A 16230-nucleotide genomic window follows, 5' to 3' on the forward strand; every position below is an offset into this window, starting at 1 on the left:
CTTTAAGGTAATGAAGTTAGTCAGTTGAAAAAACAAAAATAAAAAAGAACAATTCTAGAATTGGAATAAATCTTCAGTGAAGTCTTGGTTGTTTAGCTGGGAGTTCACCAAGCTGGGTGTTTTCCTCCCCATGACATTTAAAAAGCCCTTGGTATCAAATAGCATCTGCATATGTAAGTCAGTTGTTGATATATTCCAAGACTTTAGTGCTAAAGATTTTCAAGATTATGATTCATATTTGAAATTCATTAGGAGGCTAAATGTCAAACTAAAATGAAAGCTATAATACTCCTACCTAAAAAAGGATGCTACATTTTTGCAGTAATATGTATTTCCAGATGAAGACTTTTTCCCCTCAAGAAAAGTAGAATTTAAAGGATAAGCATCTAACCAACTAGCAAAATTTTCAACATTTCATTTATTTCAAAATCGATTTTATTGCAGCCAAACAGTAGAATTAACTGTACATAATAAACTATTATATATATATACACATTTTAAGTTATAGGGAATAAAGTTTATTTTGGCAGATAGTGTTAAACAAAATTAAAGTTGCATACATTAGTAACATAACTCAACATCCTTAATTTGGTATAGGTGTGACACATTTTCTTGCAGTGTTCTGCTAAATCACCATACCTAAACTGCTTTATAAAACTGATACGCTGAAATTTAACTTTACTGTTTTCGCTTACGCTCTGATTCCAAACAAAACTTTTCATAAGCTTCTTCTATCTCTGGGTCCATCTCATCATCAATATCATCCAAGTATCTGTAAAAGCAAAGATGATTCATAAGTGTAAGGTTTTTCAATTCAGAAAATAAGATGCTAAATCATGAAAAAAATAATGTAATACAACTTTCCTAGACTGAGTTATAATAGAACACAAGCCTAACTTTAGAATTACATTAATGGCAGTCTTCGGACAACCAAATGCTTAATTTGGTAAGTAAAATTTTACAGATTCTGAGTCCCTTGTGTCTGAAATTATAGTAAAGAATATACATACTTTTAGACATTAGTTAAATTCTATAACTTGAAAGTTAATCAAAGGCTTGACATATAAACTTGGGGCTCAAGATTGATATTAATAAATTTACCTTACCAACAATTAGAACATAACTATTAATAGACCATAATTTCAAATATGCCATTCATCTCTAATGATGCACTAATATTTTATGTCTACTTAATAACAAAGTGCTATTCCTGCTATGATTTCTGCTGGGTTATTCCCATGATGACAATTTAGTCACATTCCCATTTATTTGGAATCAGATTTTCATAGGAAGCTACTTTTGAGATCATCTATTCCAGATTTTTTTCCAACTATTAGGTAGTTTAAAATGGTGGAAAGCAAGGCTTCCCATAGTTAAGTATGGGGGGAAAGATTTAAAGTGTCAATTAAGGATTTAATCTACACATTCTTACTGAATGTCCATAGCCATCTTAAAAAGATATGCATTACGATCATCTTCATTTTGGAGATGGAAAATAAAGAGACTCTGGAAGGTTAAATGAACAATGTAAAATTTTAAGTGTGTGGCAGGGCCAGAATTTGACTCCAGGTCTTACCCCTTTTTCCTCCACAACATGATTTTATCAACATCTTCCCCACCCCTCCAATAATCCAATCCCTTCCACCTACAAGCATGAAAAAATAATCTTGCCAATCCTACCAACTGCTGATGAGTCCTTTTCTGCTTCTTCCCCATTTCCAATACAGGGCCATGTGTTGAAATAACCATGAGCTCATTAGGGCAAGAGAATATGATGTTTACCAAATAAACTTAAGAGGATAACCTGAAGTTCAATGCCAAGAACAACTTTATCTTCCAGCGGTATACCCAAGTAGATGGAACTTTCCTAGTTCTGCCTGGGTCCTTAAATCCCTGTATTTTTTTGTTTTCTATTAAACTAGGATATAGAAGTATGGCAACAATTGTATTTCTAGATCTCAAACCGACCCATAATTAAAATATCACTAGAATAAAAGTGGTTCACTTTTTAAAAAAATCTACAACACAGGAGATGAGATATTAAAAAAAAAATAAGTTCAAGATATAATTTATTCCCTCCCATCTCCTACTTAGGAAGAAAAGAAACTAAGTAGCTTGTCCAAATATACACAAGTTGTTAACAGAATTGGGACTAAACCTCACAATTTCCTGGTCCTTCTATAAGAAAATGTAGTGCAATCTGATGGTAAGTGAGTAATATGTTAAAGGGATCTTTAATTACAAAGAGCAGCAGGTGAAGAAACAGATATATAAACAGTCCTATAATTAACATCTTATCAGTTCAAACATTTTTACATAGTAATCTGTTTTCTTTACTCTTAACTTATCCTTTAATAGCTAAGATTTGAGCCTTCTACTGTGTGCCGGAAGGCTAAGTATTTATGTATTCTCATGTAGTTCTCAGAAAAAAAAAAAGACTCAAGGACAGGTACTACTATTCTTATTTTATAGATGGAGAAGTTGCCCAAGATCTTACAGTAAGTTTTAGAGCTTCTTAAAGTCTAAATACAATAGAATCTATTTTTAAAAAATAATTATGCTTAAGTAGACTATATTTTAGTGGTTATTTTCCTCAACTATACATTTTTCAGAACTAGTCTGTGAGTTAATACAATTTTCTGAAAATTTTTAGTACATAAACACTACCACATACCACCATCAAATCAAAATGTCTTTTTTTTTTTTTTTTTTTTTGAGACAGAATGTAGCTCTGTCTCCCAAACTGGAGTGCAGTGGCACAATCTCAGCTCACTGCAACCTCTGCCTCCCAAGTTCAAGCAATTCTCGTGCCTCAGCCTCCCGAGTAGCTGTGATTCTGTGATCCTGGCTCATTTTTGTACTTTTAGTAGTGACAGGGTTTCGTCATGTTGGCCAGGCTGGTCTTGAACTCCTGGCCTCAAGTGATCTGCCCTCCTCAGCCTCCCTAAGTGTTGGGATTACAGGCATGAGCCACTGCGCCTGGCCCCAAACACCATTCTTTCACGAGCTACTTTGTCTAATCTCCATCTACAAATTAGACACAGAAATTTCACCAAGTTAGTAACTAAAGAAAACTTACGGATCACCAGCCCCGGATAAATCTGTTCCATTTTCTTCATAATCTGGAAAAAAGTCCTCTCTTTCAAGTAATTCTTGGTATTTCTCTTGGTAATCTGTAAGACAACATACGAGAAAAACTAAATACTGAAAAAATATCGCATGAAATGACCAATCACCCCAAATGTTAATATTATGACTTTTGCCCCCCTGCATGCTCAGAAATCTTAATTACATATAGTACTATAAATATAAGTTGGAAATCAAAGCCACTGTAGGTGATGTAAATTCATAGCCAATGTATACTGTTTACATCCTCTACTGCTGCTTTCCATGAGACAAAATAATGGTTATATAACTGTTGGGGAAGAACAGTCCTTCCATTGGAAAGATATTAACCAAATACTACTGGTTTCCAGCTCCCTCTGTACTCCTCCACAAGGAAGTAAAGAAAGCTATCTGGTAAAGTAAGCAGGTAACAACAATTGGTCTCTGTTCCTCAGATGAGGTTAACCTACCAAAAGTTTTAACAATGGGGGATCTTCCTTCCCTTTCTTCCCAGAGAGACGGGGAAGGCAGCTACCTGGTAAACGTTTCAGCTCTGCCAACTTTCCATTCATTGGGTCCTCCACGGTAATACAGGTGATATTACAGCTATCTGCCAATTGTCTTAGGAAGAGTTATTGGGTACCTTTTAAGTTAAGTATTTCTTTATGAAGTCCTAACCTCTGAATAAAAAAATGAATCAGTATATATTAAGACTAGTTACCTTATAGTTTCTTATGAACAGAAGCCAACAGAAATTTTGCAATTATATTAGACTGGGTAAAAGCCATGTTTTTCCAAGACTGTCAGTCTGTATAAAACCGTAACTCCAGCTTCAAGGGCTGGGGACATTTTGATACCCAATTTTGACAATTTAGAGACCGTTTTAACAGTAAAATCTTCCTGCTACAAAAAGACAGACATTCTTTTAAATGTATGGATAAGTTCACAAAAAAGAAAAACCAAGTCATCAGGTCACAAATGAAGAAGGAACTGAAAGTCATATATAAACTGCAGCTGCTGCAGCTGGGAGGCTGACAGATGATGTTGGTCTCGGTAACTAAGGGGCTTGGATTTTAAAACCCACAGAAAGTCAGAAAGCAAGGTCTTGGGCCCCATGTGAAACAGGAAAATGAAATTCATGCTCCATGCCCAACCTCACCTGCACAAACCTGGGACCCTCAAAGGGCTGGTATCTTAAACAAAAGGTGAATCAGGAAAAAAACCAAGAAATACCTCAGTGGTGTTTTATCTTCCCTGCGAGATAGCAGGGAAGCTTGGTCATGTCTGCCTGGGTTTGGAATAGGGACAGAGCACTTTGTAGAAATTGGTGCCCAAGAGAATTTTTAACAATGGGCCTGCACCTCAAATTCCTACTACCTACATAAAGAACCCCTATGACAAGAAAACAAAAAATTTGTCCAAGTCAGTGATACCTACTCTGTGGCTCCTGGCAGAAGCTAATGTAAAACCATTTTGGACAGAGGTTCCTATAATCCAAGCCACAGTGTTTTTCATTTAAAAAAAAAAAAGAAAAAAAAAAGACAAAGCACTGAAGCATTGAATCAGGGTTATATTAATATGAAACTTCAAATGGTTTAAGAAAAAAAAGTGTGTGGATAAGGTCAGGAAGTCAAGACCAGCCTGACCAACATGGTGAAACCCTGTCTCAATAAAAAAAAAATACAAAATTAGCCGGGCGTGGTGGCATAGGCCTGTAATCTCAGCTACTTGGGAGGCTGAGGCAGGAGAATTGCTTGAACTCAGGAGGTGGAGGTTGCAGTAAGCTGAGGTTGCTTCACTGCACCCCAGCCTGGGTAACAGAGTGAGACTCTGACTCAAAAAAAAAAAAAAGAAAAAAACTGTGTGGAAAGAGCACAAATGATAAAGCAAGTAACTGTTAACAAAAAGTACACCTGGGTAAAAGGTATTCCTTGTACAATTTTACTTTTGTAACTTTTCTGTAAGTTTGAAATCATTTCCAAATAAAAGTTTAAGACAGTTAAGGCAAAAATTTTATGTGTGATGATCAGAAATAACAGAAGGATTATAATTAAGAGATAAAACAAAAATGTAAAACAGAAGTAAGCATGTTTAGAATGATGAGAAAAAATAACTTGAAACTCTGAGAAAAGGTCAAGATTATTTGAACAAAATGCAGAAACAAAATTTAGCTTGATTTTTCTATAAAACTGTAAGATTTCATTTACTGTCATGAAGTATAGCAGATTAAAAAACGCTTAAGAAAAAGAAACTGAGATCCACTGGCTGTCTACAGTATTTCTTTTCCTTGAAAAGAAACTGAAAAACCAAACTGAATTTCTGTAAATCAAACAGTACTAGAAACAATTAAACAGGTTAGACAAAATAAAAAACAATCAAAATAAATCAAGGTAATTTTTAAGAATAAGAGGAAAGATTTGTCTTACCAGACATAGCAAGATTCACAGTAAGGTAAAAATAATTTAAGTGTAGTATTGGCATAGAAAGAGATTAACAGAAAAAAAGATTCACACAAACACAGAAATAAGACACACAATTTGACAGAAGAGTTACATGGTATACAACGAAGGGGGCTTATTATAACTAGGAAAGGAAGGATGGCTTAATACCTATTGTTGAGACAACAGGCAATGGAAAAGATACTTAATTCCTATGATATCATCCTATATAAAAATTGCACTGGTAGATTAAAGACCTAAAAATAAAAAGCAACGATGATTTTCAGAAGAAAATAGAAGTGGTAAGAAAACTTTCTTAAACCACAGAAATTACAAACAAGACTGATAAATTTTGTTCACATTAAAACTCAAAGGTTCTACATGACAAGACATTATAAACAAAATGCAAAGACAGGCAAATACTGAGAGAAAGAAGGTAACCGAAACCCTCAGCTAAGAATCACTTTTTTCTAGACTACACAAGGAATTACAAATCAGTAAGACTGACAAATGATCCAACAGAAATATGAACAAAGAGTATAAGCAGGCAATTCTCAAAGAAAGAAATCAAAAAGGTCAACAAGAACAAGAAAACTTCAATATCACTTGTCAGGGAAATAAAATATCAGCAAGATAGAATTTCATACAATCTGATGGACAAAAATTAAGTTTAATAAAAAGTATTGCCAAAGATGAGGAGCAGGAACCCTCAAGTGCTGCTGATGGGAAGATTAAGTGGCATAATCATGCTGGAAAACAATTTAGTAACATTTAGTGAAGTTTAAGATGCCCATAGTGTGTAACTTAATTCTACTTCCTTGCCCTAAAGAAACTTCTTTGTGCTAGGGACACAGGACAGTCAATGCTTGGAATCCAGAGGAAACAAATGGAAAAATTCCAACCATAAGCTGGTTGCAGTTTGTACCAAATGGGAAAAATTTCTCTTCCTCACTCTATAGTTCCATCTATTACAATTAAGGCAATCTTTCTATAAATGGTCCTCTTCTGGAAGAGGAAATGCACAGAGATTTGGATTTTAATTAACTCTCACATACCAAGTATGAATGAAATGTGTAATTCTTAGAGTAAAGTATTAACCCATATTAATATATGTTGCTGACTATGCAGTCAACTAGAACCATCTTTCCCCTCCATTCTAATCACCTGAAAATTTAAGATTATAAAAAATGTTAGAGGAAATATAAAATTAAAATAGTTGCATTTAATTGAGAATTCTTCCCATCCTCTGTTGTTAAGTGACAAGACATTATATGTGGAATCAGACTTTCATTTGAAATGTTTCAAGTGGTCACTATGAAGACCATTCTATATTAGACAAACCATTACACTGGTATTTTAGAATGATGTGAAGACATCAAAAAGTTACAAATTTGTGCTGGTGAGGATGTGGTTTTCTGTAAATTTACTACTTTACCAAACAACTGGGAGGAGGGAATGACTGTAAGACAACATACCTGGATCAGCTGCAGTGAAAGGAACACCATCAGATGTATAAAATGTTGGTTCATTCTAGGATGAATCAAAGTGATAAAAATATGTAATCATTTAGAATTGATTTTTGTAAGTACAATAATGAAGCATGGCTGATGTCACTCGTCTGCATCTGATAATGCAAGAACAAGCAAAAGAACCTAACTTCCTAGTAGCCATTTTCACTTCACTGAGAAAGTCTATGGTTTTCAGATTTCCATTCTATTATCTCAAGTTCTTGTGGTTCTAATGGTGCTGTCTATTGTCTTTCAGTGAACTGTTCTGTTGTGCATTGTCATTTAGTGTCAGTGCATTTTTAGCTGTGGTTTCCAACCCCACCATTTCTTTTAAGAACTTCCAAGACCAGGGCTGGAGGAACATTTCTCCACAGCTGCTTTATGTTTGTTCATGTCAGGAGCTTCAGGGCATCATTGGCCTAGTAACCATTTTTTTTTTTTCCTGAGACGGAGTTGTGCTCTTGTTGCCTGGGCTGGAGTGCAATGGCATGATTTCAGCTCACCACAACCTCTGCCTCCCGGCTTCAAGCAATTCTCCTGCCTCAGCCTCCCGAGTAGCTGGGATTACAGGCAGGTACTGCCACGCCCAGCTAATTTTGTATTTTTAGTAGAGATGGGATTTCTCCATGTTGGTCAGGCTGGTCTTGAACTCCTGACCTCAGGTGATCTGCCCACCTCGGCCTCCCAAAGTGCTGGGATTACAGGTGTGAGCCACCACACCCGGCCAACCATTTTTATTTTATTGTTCGTTACTACAACATGCAAAGCAAAAGTCTGAGATGCAGGTCCTTGGTTATAAATTCTCTGGAAAAGCTGCTTCCTGGCATCCCTGTGCTCACTTAAGTCTAAGCCTTGTCAATCTCTCTTGCCATTGGATATATCTTTCTCTAGTCCACCCTTTCACTGGAGAATTCCAGGTCTCTTCTCTTTTTTACCCAGTCTGATGGCTGCCATGTCACTCAAAGCCAGTGAAGACAGTTATTAGGCACTGAATTCTGACAACAGCTTTATGTAGCTCTTCTAATTTCCAAAACGGAATTCAAGCAATAAGTAAAACTTAAAATATAAACACTGGCATACCATAAAGTAGTTAGGATCATTTTCTGGTGTTGCTTCTCTATATGTTGAAGTTGCATGGACTCTACCCCAGTTACTTGACCGGAGTTCTACAAGCTTCAAGAGCATCTGTTTTACATCTCTGTAGACAAAGTTGAAAATGAGTTAGTGTATCCACCATAAGGGCTGTCAGACCCTAAAATATCTCAGATTCCCAAAACTTTATTTCCTTAATTTAACAGGTATATCTGATGCCTTGACTTTCTAGACGTTTCCTATGTGACATAAATTCATTTAAAAAAAATAGCCTTGAATTATGTTCCATGTAACTATGACTATATGGACCTTAAAGGCAGTGGCTATCCTTCAAACAACATTTTTATGTGTCCTACTATACTTACAGTAGTACTTTTATTTGTTGGACAGTTAATATCTGGATTTTATTTTTCATTTAATTCATACCTTAACATAAGAAAATTAGCTTTTTCAATTTCTAAATGTAATTGAGCAAAAATATCTGACACATCTATCACAAAAATGTCTAGTGAGCAGAAACTATAGGTAAAATATTATTCCTTTAAAGAAAAGTATTTTTGTATATCCGTTAGCCATCAACTCACCCTGCTGAAGTATAGCAAATTAAAAAACAATCTCCAAAGAAAAAGCAAGAAATTGAGATGCACTGGCTATTTACATTACTTCTTTTCCTACCTACTGCAGTTAGCATCTAGGACAACGTTTTCAATTCTCTGAATAATTTCTTCCATATCCATCTTTCCTTTTTCCTTCCAAGCATCTTCCAAAACTGATCCTGTCAACTAAAAAAGCAGGTGTCAGTAAAATAAGAAATTCAACAGTGTATTATAGAAATTCTAAAAAGATACCAGTAACAGTTCAAGCATTCCCTAAACGAGATGAATTTAGCAAGTTTAATATTCCTAATTATTCTCTGTCTACCATCTAATAGTCAGTGATCTCTACGCCCTCTGTATTTCTCTTGACTGAGAGAAACTAAAAAAAAAAAAAGATAGCAGAACTTTAATCATGGGTTTTATGTCAATGACTGTTATATTCCCTGTATGACTAAGATGGGCTATTAGATTTTAATGAACATGTCACTTTTTTTGAAATATACAGCATGCAACAAATATAGAAGCTTTGAATTAAAAAGAAAACACAAACACGCATTTCATCAGGAAATAAATCAGTTAAGGATTTAAACAGGTAATTTATAGAAAATAATAAACAAATGGCTAATAAACATGAAGAAATGCTTAAAATCATCTGACAAAACAAAAACCAAGATTGATTATGTCCATCACTATAAGGATGTAGGAAGAGATGTACTCATTCTGCTGATGGGGCTATACTCTGGTTCAGCATTTGGAAGGCAAATTAGCCATTACTTGTCGTAAAATACATATGCTCGTTGACCCACCAAATCCGTGTTTAAGAATTTAACCTACAAAAGTATCTGCACATATAAAGACAAGAGGAAAGATTACAAGCAATGCTGCAGTGGCTAAACTGAAGATAATCCAAATATTCATCAGTAAACACTGATAGATATTATGGAACGGATAAACAATGCATATGCATATGACAGAATACTAGGAAGTTATTCAATGAAAGAGGTAAATCTGTGTGCCATGGAAAAATCTAAGATGTTTCATTAGGTGGCAAAAACAAGAACAAAAAGCCAAAACAGAGTAAGATCTTATTTAATAAGAGCACATGTACAGAGATAAGAAGGGAAGACAGAATTTGCAAATAGAAATGGCGTAAAGGACTTCCATTTTTCACTTCTGAACTTGCTTCATATATTAAACAATAAGTATATCTCGCTTTTCCAAAATATTCAAGAAAAAAGTTAAATGTCAATATTTACCTTAAAGTAATAACTTAATCTTGAATTCATCTGTATACTATACAGACTAACCTTCCTCTAAATCATAAGTAAATAGGTAAATTAGTTAAATTAAAAAAAAAAACCTACCTTCAACAATTTTACTGCACAAATTAAATTGTCATCCATAGGATTAGAAAACAGGGCATTCAGCAATTCTCGAAGACCAACCTGAAGAATATCTGCTCTTGTAACCTGTCCATTTGTTCCCTTGATCTTTCGGGACCAAAAAAAAGAACAAAAGGAATGATGCCAAAATATAATACAGATACATAAATGACCTAACAAGGTGTTGGCAAAATAAGCATTTTAGCTAAATCACAAAAGTCACAGGAACACACTCTGATATCTTCACAGAATTTGTTAGAATTACTTTATATGTAACTAAGACCTCTAATAAAACTGGTAAGCTATGGGTAAAATTTAATATCAGAGTCAGCATAATTTAAGCCCACTTTGATGTTACTGCTTCATAAAGCTTTCTTTAGTTTGTTCAACTACCACTTTTTTTTTGAACACACAGCATTTTATTCTGCTTTTAAAATATTTTAAAATATTCTATTTTGCATCAGAGTGGTATATGTATCTTATACCACTGTGTAGAAGAATTTTAGGTGTAGGAACTAAGCTTTATCTTTACATCCCCCATAGACGTAGCATCATTATCTCCATATAGAAAATGCTCAACAGTATTCTTTAGATCGCTGTCCATATTTTGGCTTAAACAAAAATTAGACTGAAAAAGAACATGGCATAAGATTTTCAAAAAACTAAGTCTACCTGTGGTAAAAAGGCCTAGTAAGTTAGGCTCTGGACTGGACATAGACCTTTTAGATACAATGACTGAGATGTACATTTGATAGATTCACATTGTCTTATGATGTTTCTGATATTATGGCATTTATGATCTTAAGTTCTCAAATCAGGGTATAAGAAGGTATAAGCTTATATATGATATTCACTAATTTAAAAAATCAAGCAGAGGCTGGGCATGGTGGCTCATGCCTGTAATCCCAGCACTCTGGAAGGCTGAGGCGGGCAGCACCTGAGGTCAGGAGTTTGAGACCAGCCTGGCCAACATGGTGAAACCCCATCTCTACTAAAAATATAAACATTAGCCAGGCGTAGTGGTACGTGCCTGTAATCCCAGCTGCTCAGAAGGCTGAAGCAGGAGAATCGCTTGAACCCGGGAGGCGGAGGTTGTAGTGAGCCAAGATCACGTCACTGCACTCCAGCCTGGGTGACAGAGTGAGACTCTATCCCCACCAAAAAAAAAAAAAAAAAAAAAAAAAAATTCAAGCAATTCCATTACACAGTAATAATGCTGTGCTGAATCCAGCACTTCTATTGCCTACTAACAAGCATATACTTAAGTATACCACCCAAATTTATAAATACATTTAGCCGTAGACTTTGTACAAATGCATTTTTACGTGGAAGATTAATATATAAAATAGGACAAAAAAGAACTATTCTTAGGGGTTGGGGTATTGGGGTGATGCTGGTCAAAGGACACAGAATTTCATTTAGGGGGAATAAGTTCAAGAGATCTCTTGTACATCATGATGACTACAGTTAATATATTGTATACATGAAAACTGCTAAAATTTTTAAGTGTTCTTAACACAAAAAAGTATGTCAAGTAATGCATGTTAAATAGCTTGATTTAGCCATTCTATGATGTATACATATATCAAAGTGTTGTGTACCATAAAGGTATAATTTTTGTCAATTAAAAAAAATTTTTAAAAAACTATTTGGGTGAATTAGAGTGAAAAGCCTAGAGAGACTCTAGTCTCTCTTTTCACTCAGAGTTCTGCAGAGTAAACTGCTTTGAGCCACTATCTGAAAGTCAACAAACTAAATGTATTAATATATAAGATGCAAGAACTCAAAAAGGTATCACTGTTGATATCTCAAGAACTTAAATTTGCATGTAAACCACAGCTTCCTAAAAGTACGCAGATTTTCACCTCAGTAATTATTTCCTAACATTCTGCCCATGAGCAAATGTTATGGACAGACGGTCCAGTAAACCACAGACACTAGTAGGTGCCGAAACATGTTTTCTTTCCTCCCTCTTTCATTTCACTCTTAATGTTGTAAAAGTACAATGTGAACACAAATTCCTCATTGAGATCAGCTTATGTTCTCAGGCCTCATTAGTACTTAACAAAAGAAAAACTTCTCACCTCCAGGTTAAGATAAAGTTCTCCCAGAAAGAGTACAAATGCATGAAATCGTTTTCGAGTAACTTCATCCCCTTTTGCAGCTTGATCTTTAACTTCATATTCAGTCCGACATCTAATTAAAGACATATCTTTTATAATCTCACATTGCTTTGCTTTTTAAATAGTCAAACAAGATAACCATTTGTCAGTTTGGTTGTCCACAGCAAGAGGCAAGGACAATGTCCCAACGCTTTTTCTACAATAAAGAAACTGTTCCTGACTATTGAAGAGGCTAGAATATACACCATCTTTTCATACTAAGTCTCCCAGTTTGAAAAAACTGATAGTTTTATTTTCAACGATTTTTATCAAATTTATAATATGTTTAAACAACATAGGTGTAATCTGATTCACAGCATACTGGCAGCCCAAAGAGGGGAGAGAGAGCCTCACCTTGTCTTATAGGTTTTTTACTAAGAAAGCACTGATTTTACCCAAATTGTCTCTGTAAATTTTTTAATACTACAACTTTGAAAAGGATCTTTAAATACACACACACACACACACACACAGCCTCCAACTGAAAATAAAATGAACTGTTTTGAAGTCCATTATTCTTGTAATTTCCATTATACATATCAGAGAAGTACTAATGTGAGGAAAAAATTCCCCCATTAAAACCACAATACAGAAAGCATCGGCCTTGTTCTCTATTTGTAATGAGACTGACAGCTTCAAATAACTGATTTTTCCTTGCTCTCTTTGCCCCTGACTGGACCCATTTGCTTCACACAGATGACAAAAAGAAGAAATCCTCTTCTTGGAGCTTACTGTCAGTCATAGTTCCTACAAGGTAACTAAACTAGGCACAATAACCCTGTCACTGCCTTCATAAGTGAACTACAGTGTCAGATATTGTTACTAAAATAGATTTTTTAAATGGACTGTAAAAGTTTATCATTTTGTTATTAAGTATTTTTAATCTTTATTGATAAGGTGAGAAAACTCTGGGAAAGTAACTTGTTTCACAAGACTGGTTTTGACAGTTTTCCTTTTAAAGACAAAGGGAAAAGCTATGGGTACTGAATGGTTTCCACACAGCCAGTTTAGGTTGACTTTGTAAAAAATTTTTAATAAAGAAAAAATAAATTACCTCTTGTTCAGTAATTGACTCTGGGTCAGTTTGCCAACCACGAAACCCCAGCACAGCTTACTGTGCTTATGTGGCGAATTCCAATGTTTACGAGGTATATTAACTGAGCAACATCTTCTGTTTAAGTCAAATGTGGTAAGATATTTGTTATCACCTTGTACATATTAAATTACTCATCAGAAAGAAGTTGGGATATTTATAGATAGTACATTCTGGTTAATAATGGAAGAGATCAGTTAATTAATGCCAAATCAGTTATTTAAAAACACCTGTTGGCTGCTTTGCTTTCTGTTACAACTTTGTTGGTAAGAGTTGATGAAATAACTTTTTTTTTCATAAAATGCTATGACAGATTGTACATTAAGATATGATTATGTACATGCAAACATAAATACCTACATAATTGACTAGGTGAAAAGTCAAATTTTTAAGCTAAAGATTTTCAATTATAAAAGCATGTTTATTTTGGAAAGGTTAAAACAGAAAAAGTATAAAGAACAAAGTCACCTGTAATACTACTGAAAACAAGAGATAACTGCTGTGAAGGTAACTTCTGTTCCATCTTTTTCAAAGTATGTATATATTTTTTAAACAGGTAGCAGAATTATGCTTTGCTTTTTACCTGTTAGCTCACTAGCATTTCTCCACATTATTATCTTTGACAGGATTACAGTACCACAGAAGCATATATGGTGGGTAACAGTCAATGAGAAGAGTGGGTCTCAATCATAGCTATACAGTAGAATCACTTGGGAAGCTTTAAAAAACCATGTCCTAGCTCTACCTCGTCTAATTACACCAGAATTTCAAAGGGTTCAGATAGGATCTCGGCTTTAAGTATCTAGGTAACTCTAAGGCACAGCCGGGGGTGAGAAGCACTGAAAAACATGAGTGAGCATTCCTGGCGTCCTACCGCCTACAAGTACCCACTCTGAATCTTTACAGAAGCTATAATTTGTGTTTCTTTAATTATAAGTATGGTTAGATATCTTTTTATAACTTTGACATTTGTATTTTTCCAAACTGTATCTATATCTATTTGGGGCCATTCCAAGTATTTTCATCATTATTGTTATTATTATTTTTGATACGGAGTCTGGCTCTGTCGCCCAGGCTGGAGTGCAGTGGCGCGATCTCTGCTCACTGCAAGCTCCGCCTCCCGGGTTCACCCCATTCTCCTGCCTCAGCCTCCCGAGTAGCTGGGCTACAGGTGCCCGCCACCACACCCGGCTATTTTTTTGTATTTTTTGTAGAGACAGGGTTTCCGGGTTAGCCAGGATGGTCTCGATCTCCTGACCTCGTGATCTACCCGCCACGGCCTCCCGAAGTGCTGGGATTACAGGCGTGAGCCACCGCACCCAGCCCATTCCAAGTATTTTTATAAAGATACTAGTTGGCCGGGAGCGGTGGCTCACGCCTGTATTCCCAGCACTTTGGGAGGCCGAGGCGGGCGGATCACCTGAGATCAGGAGTTTGAGACCAGCCCAGCCAACATGGTGAAACCCGTCTCTACTAAAAATACAAAAATTAGCCAGGCATGGTGGCGGGTGCCTGTAGTCCCCGCTACTGGGTAGGCTGAGGCAGGAAAATCACTTGAACCTGGGAGGCAGAGGTTGTAGTGAGCTGAGATCGTGCCACTGCACTCCAGCCTGGGAGACAAAGTAAGACTCCATCTCAAAAAATAAAAAAAAAAAAAGAAAAAAAAGAAAAGCTTTTTAATAGCTATTGTATGAATTGTATGGTAATAAGAAGGAACAGAATAAGTGATAAATGGAATGAAAATCCAGAATCAAAATCCAAATAATGCAAGTGTGATAAAAGTGGCAGTTCAAATCAATAAGGAAAAATGGATTATTCACTTTTATTCTAATCTAAATAAAATTAGATCCTTATTCAAACCAAAGCTACCAAAGTAATAAGAATTACATAAGTGTTTATTTTTAAGATCTTGGAAAAGGAAAGGTCTTTCTAAACACAAAACCAAATTCATAGACCATTACAGAAAAAAGACTGGTATATTGAACTAAAAACTTCAAATATAATGCACATAAGAATAGGCTGCCCTATTCTTTCCTGCAGCTTTTTATAATATATGGTCTGAGGACTGGTCAAATTCTAGTATATTTAGAAGTAGTTTTCCTTTAATTTCACATTTACACTGACCTTTGAAGTAGCAATTGGCGGAAGTTGCCACTCTGTGGGCTAATTGTCAGATGATGGGACAGGTAATTACACAGGCGAGCTCCCATATAAGAGAAATTTGGGATAGACGTGGCCTTTTAAAAAGAAGAAAAGTGTCATATGACATAGGTACATCATTATTAATGCAAATACTTAACAGCAACATTCTAAAGAAGAAAAAATTGACTCCCCAAACTGACCATATACACAAGTCTTTTGTCATTGTTAGGCTTAAGGAAATTAAGTTCACTTTCCCTCCCAACCTTACAGCAAGAACCACAATAAGTAGAAAAAAAAGTACAAAAAGAAAAAAAAGAAAAAACCCATCAGTTACCTGAGGCTACCAGAAAGCGAACAGATAACGTCTCCTGATGCTAACCCATTTTTTGCAGAAAATCTGTACATGTCCTCAACTGCACAGTGACAATTATGAATGAGAATCCTGCCAAACTGTTGACCAGTGGGGCTTCTTGGGGCAGGAAAGCACAGACTTTAGTGTTCGGCATTACAGGACAAGATTCCCTGGCATTCTGCTTCATGACTTTGGACATCAGTAAACCTCCCTGAGCTTCAGTTAGACTTTAAAGAGGTGATTAATGGTAACTGGCACAAGCAACTAACACTTAAACACTCCAAGAATGACTGGGTAAAGGGGAAATGAAAACAGCTAAGCTACTTAAAAAAAAAAAAAAAAAAGACAGTAAGAAAACAC

At 35.5% G+C, this 16230-nt stretch overlaps 1 protein-coding gene across 3 annotated transcripts in view; it reads right to left on the bottom strand.

The window, feature by feature from the left end:
- Nucleotides 1-403: 403 nt before the first annotated feature.
- PAIP1 (poly(A) binding protein interacting protein 1) overlaps nucleotides 404-16230 on the bottom strand; it is a 29551-nt gene continuing 13724 nt past the window's right edge. For all 3 annotated transcript variants that reach the window (XM_054486919.2, XM_054486917.2, XM_054486916.2), the window contains exons 4-11: nucleotides 15501-15613; nucleotides 12206-12317; nucleotides 10104-10229; nucleotides 8819-8925; nucleotides 8132-8249; nucleotides 7019-7073; nucleotides 3080-3173; nucleotides 404-772 (exon numbers count right to left, since the gene is read on the bottom strand). In XM_054486919.2, coding sequence (XP_054342894.1) covers nucleotides 679-772; nucleotides 3080-3173; nucleotides 7019-7073; nucleotides 8132-8249; nucleotides 8819-8925; nucleotides 10104-10229; nucleotides 12206-12317; nucleotides 15501-15613 — 819 coding nt within the window. In that variant the 3' untranslated portion in view covers nucleotides 404-678. The remainder of the gene's footprint in view (nucleotides 773-3079; nucleotides 3174-7018; nucleotides 7074-8131; nucleotides 8250-8818; nucleotides 8926-10103; nucleotides 10230-12205; nucleotides 12318-15500; nucleotides 15614-16230) is intronic.

The sequence above is a fragment of the Pongo pygmaeus genome, chromosome 4 (genome assembly GCF_028885625.2).
Source record: "Pongo pygmaeus isolate AG05252 chromosome 4, NHGRI_mPonPyg2-v2.0_pri, whole genome shotgun sequence".
Lineage (NCBI taxonomy): Eukaryota > Metazoa > Chordata > Mammalia > Primates > Hominidae > Pongo > Pongo pygmaeus.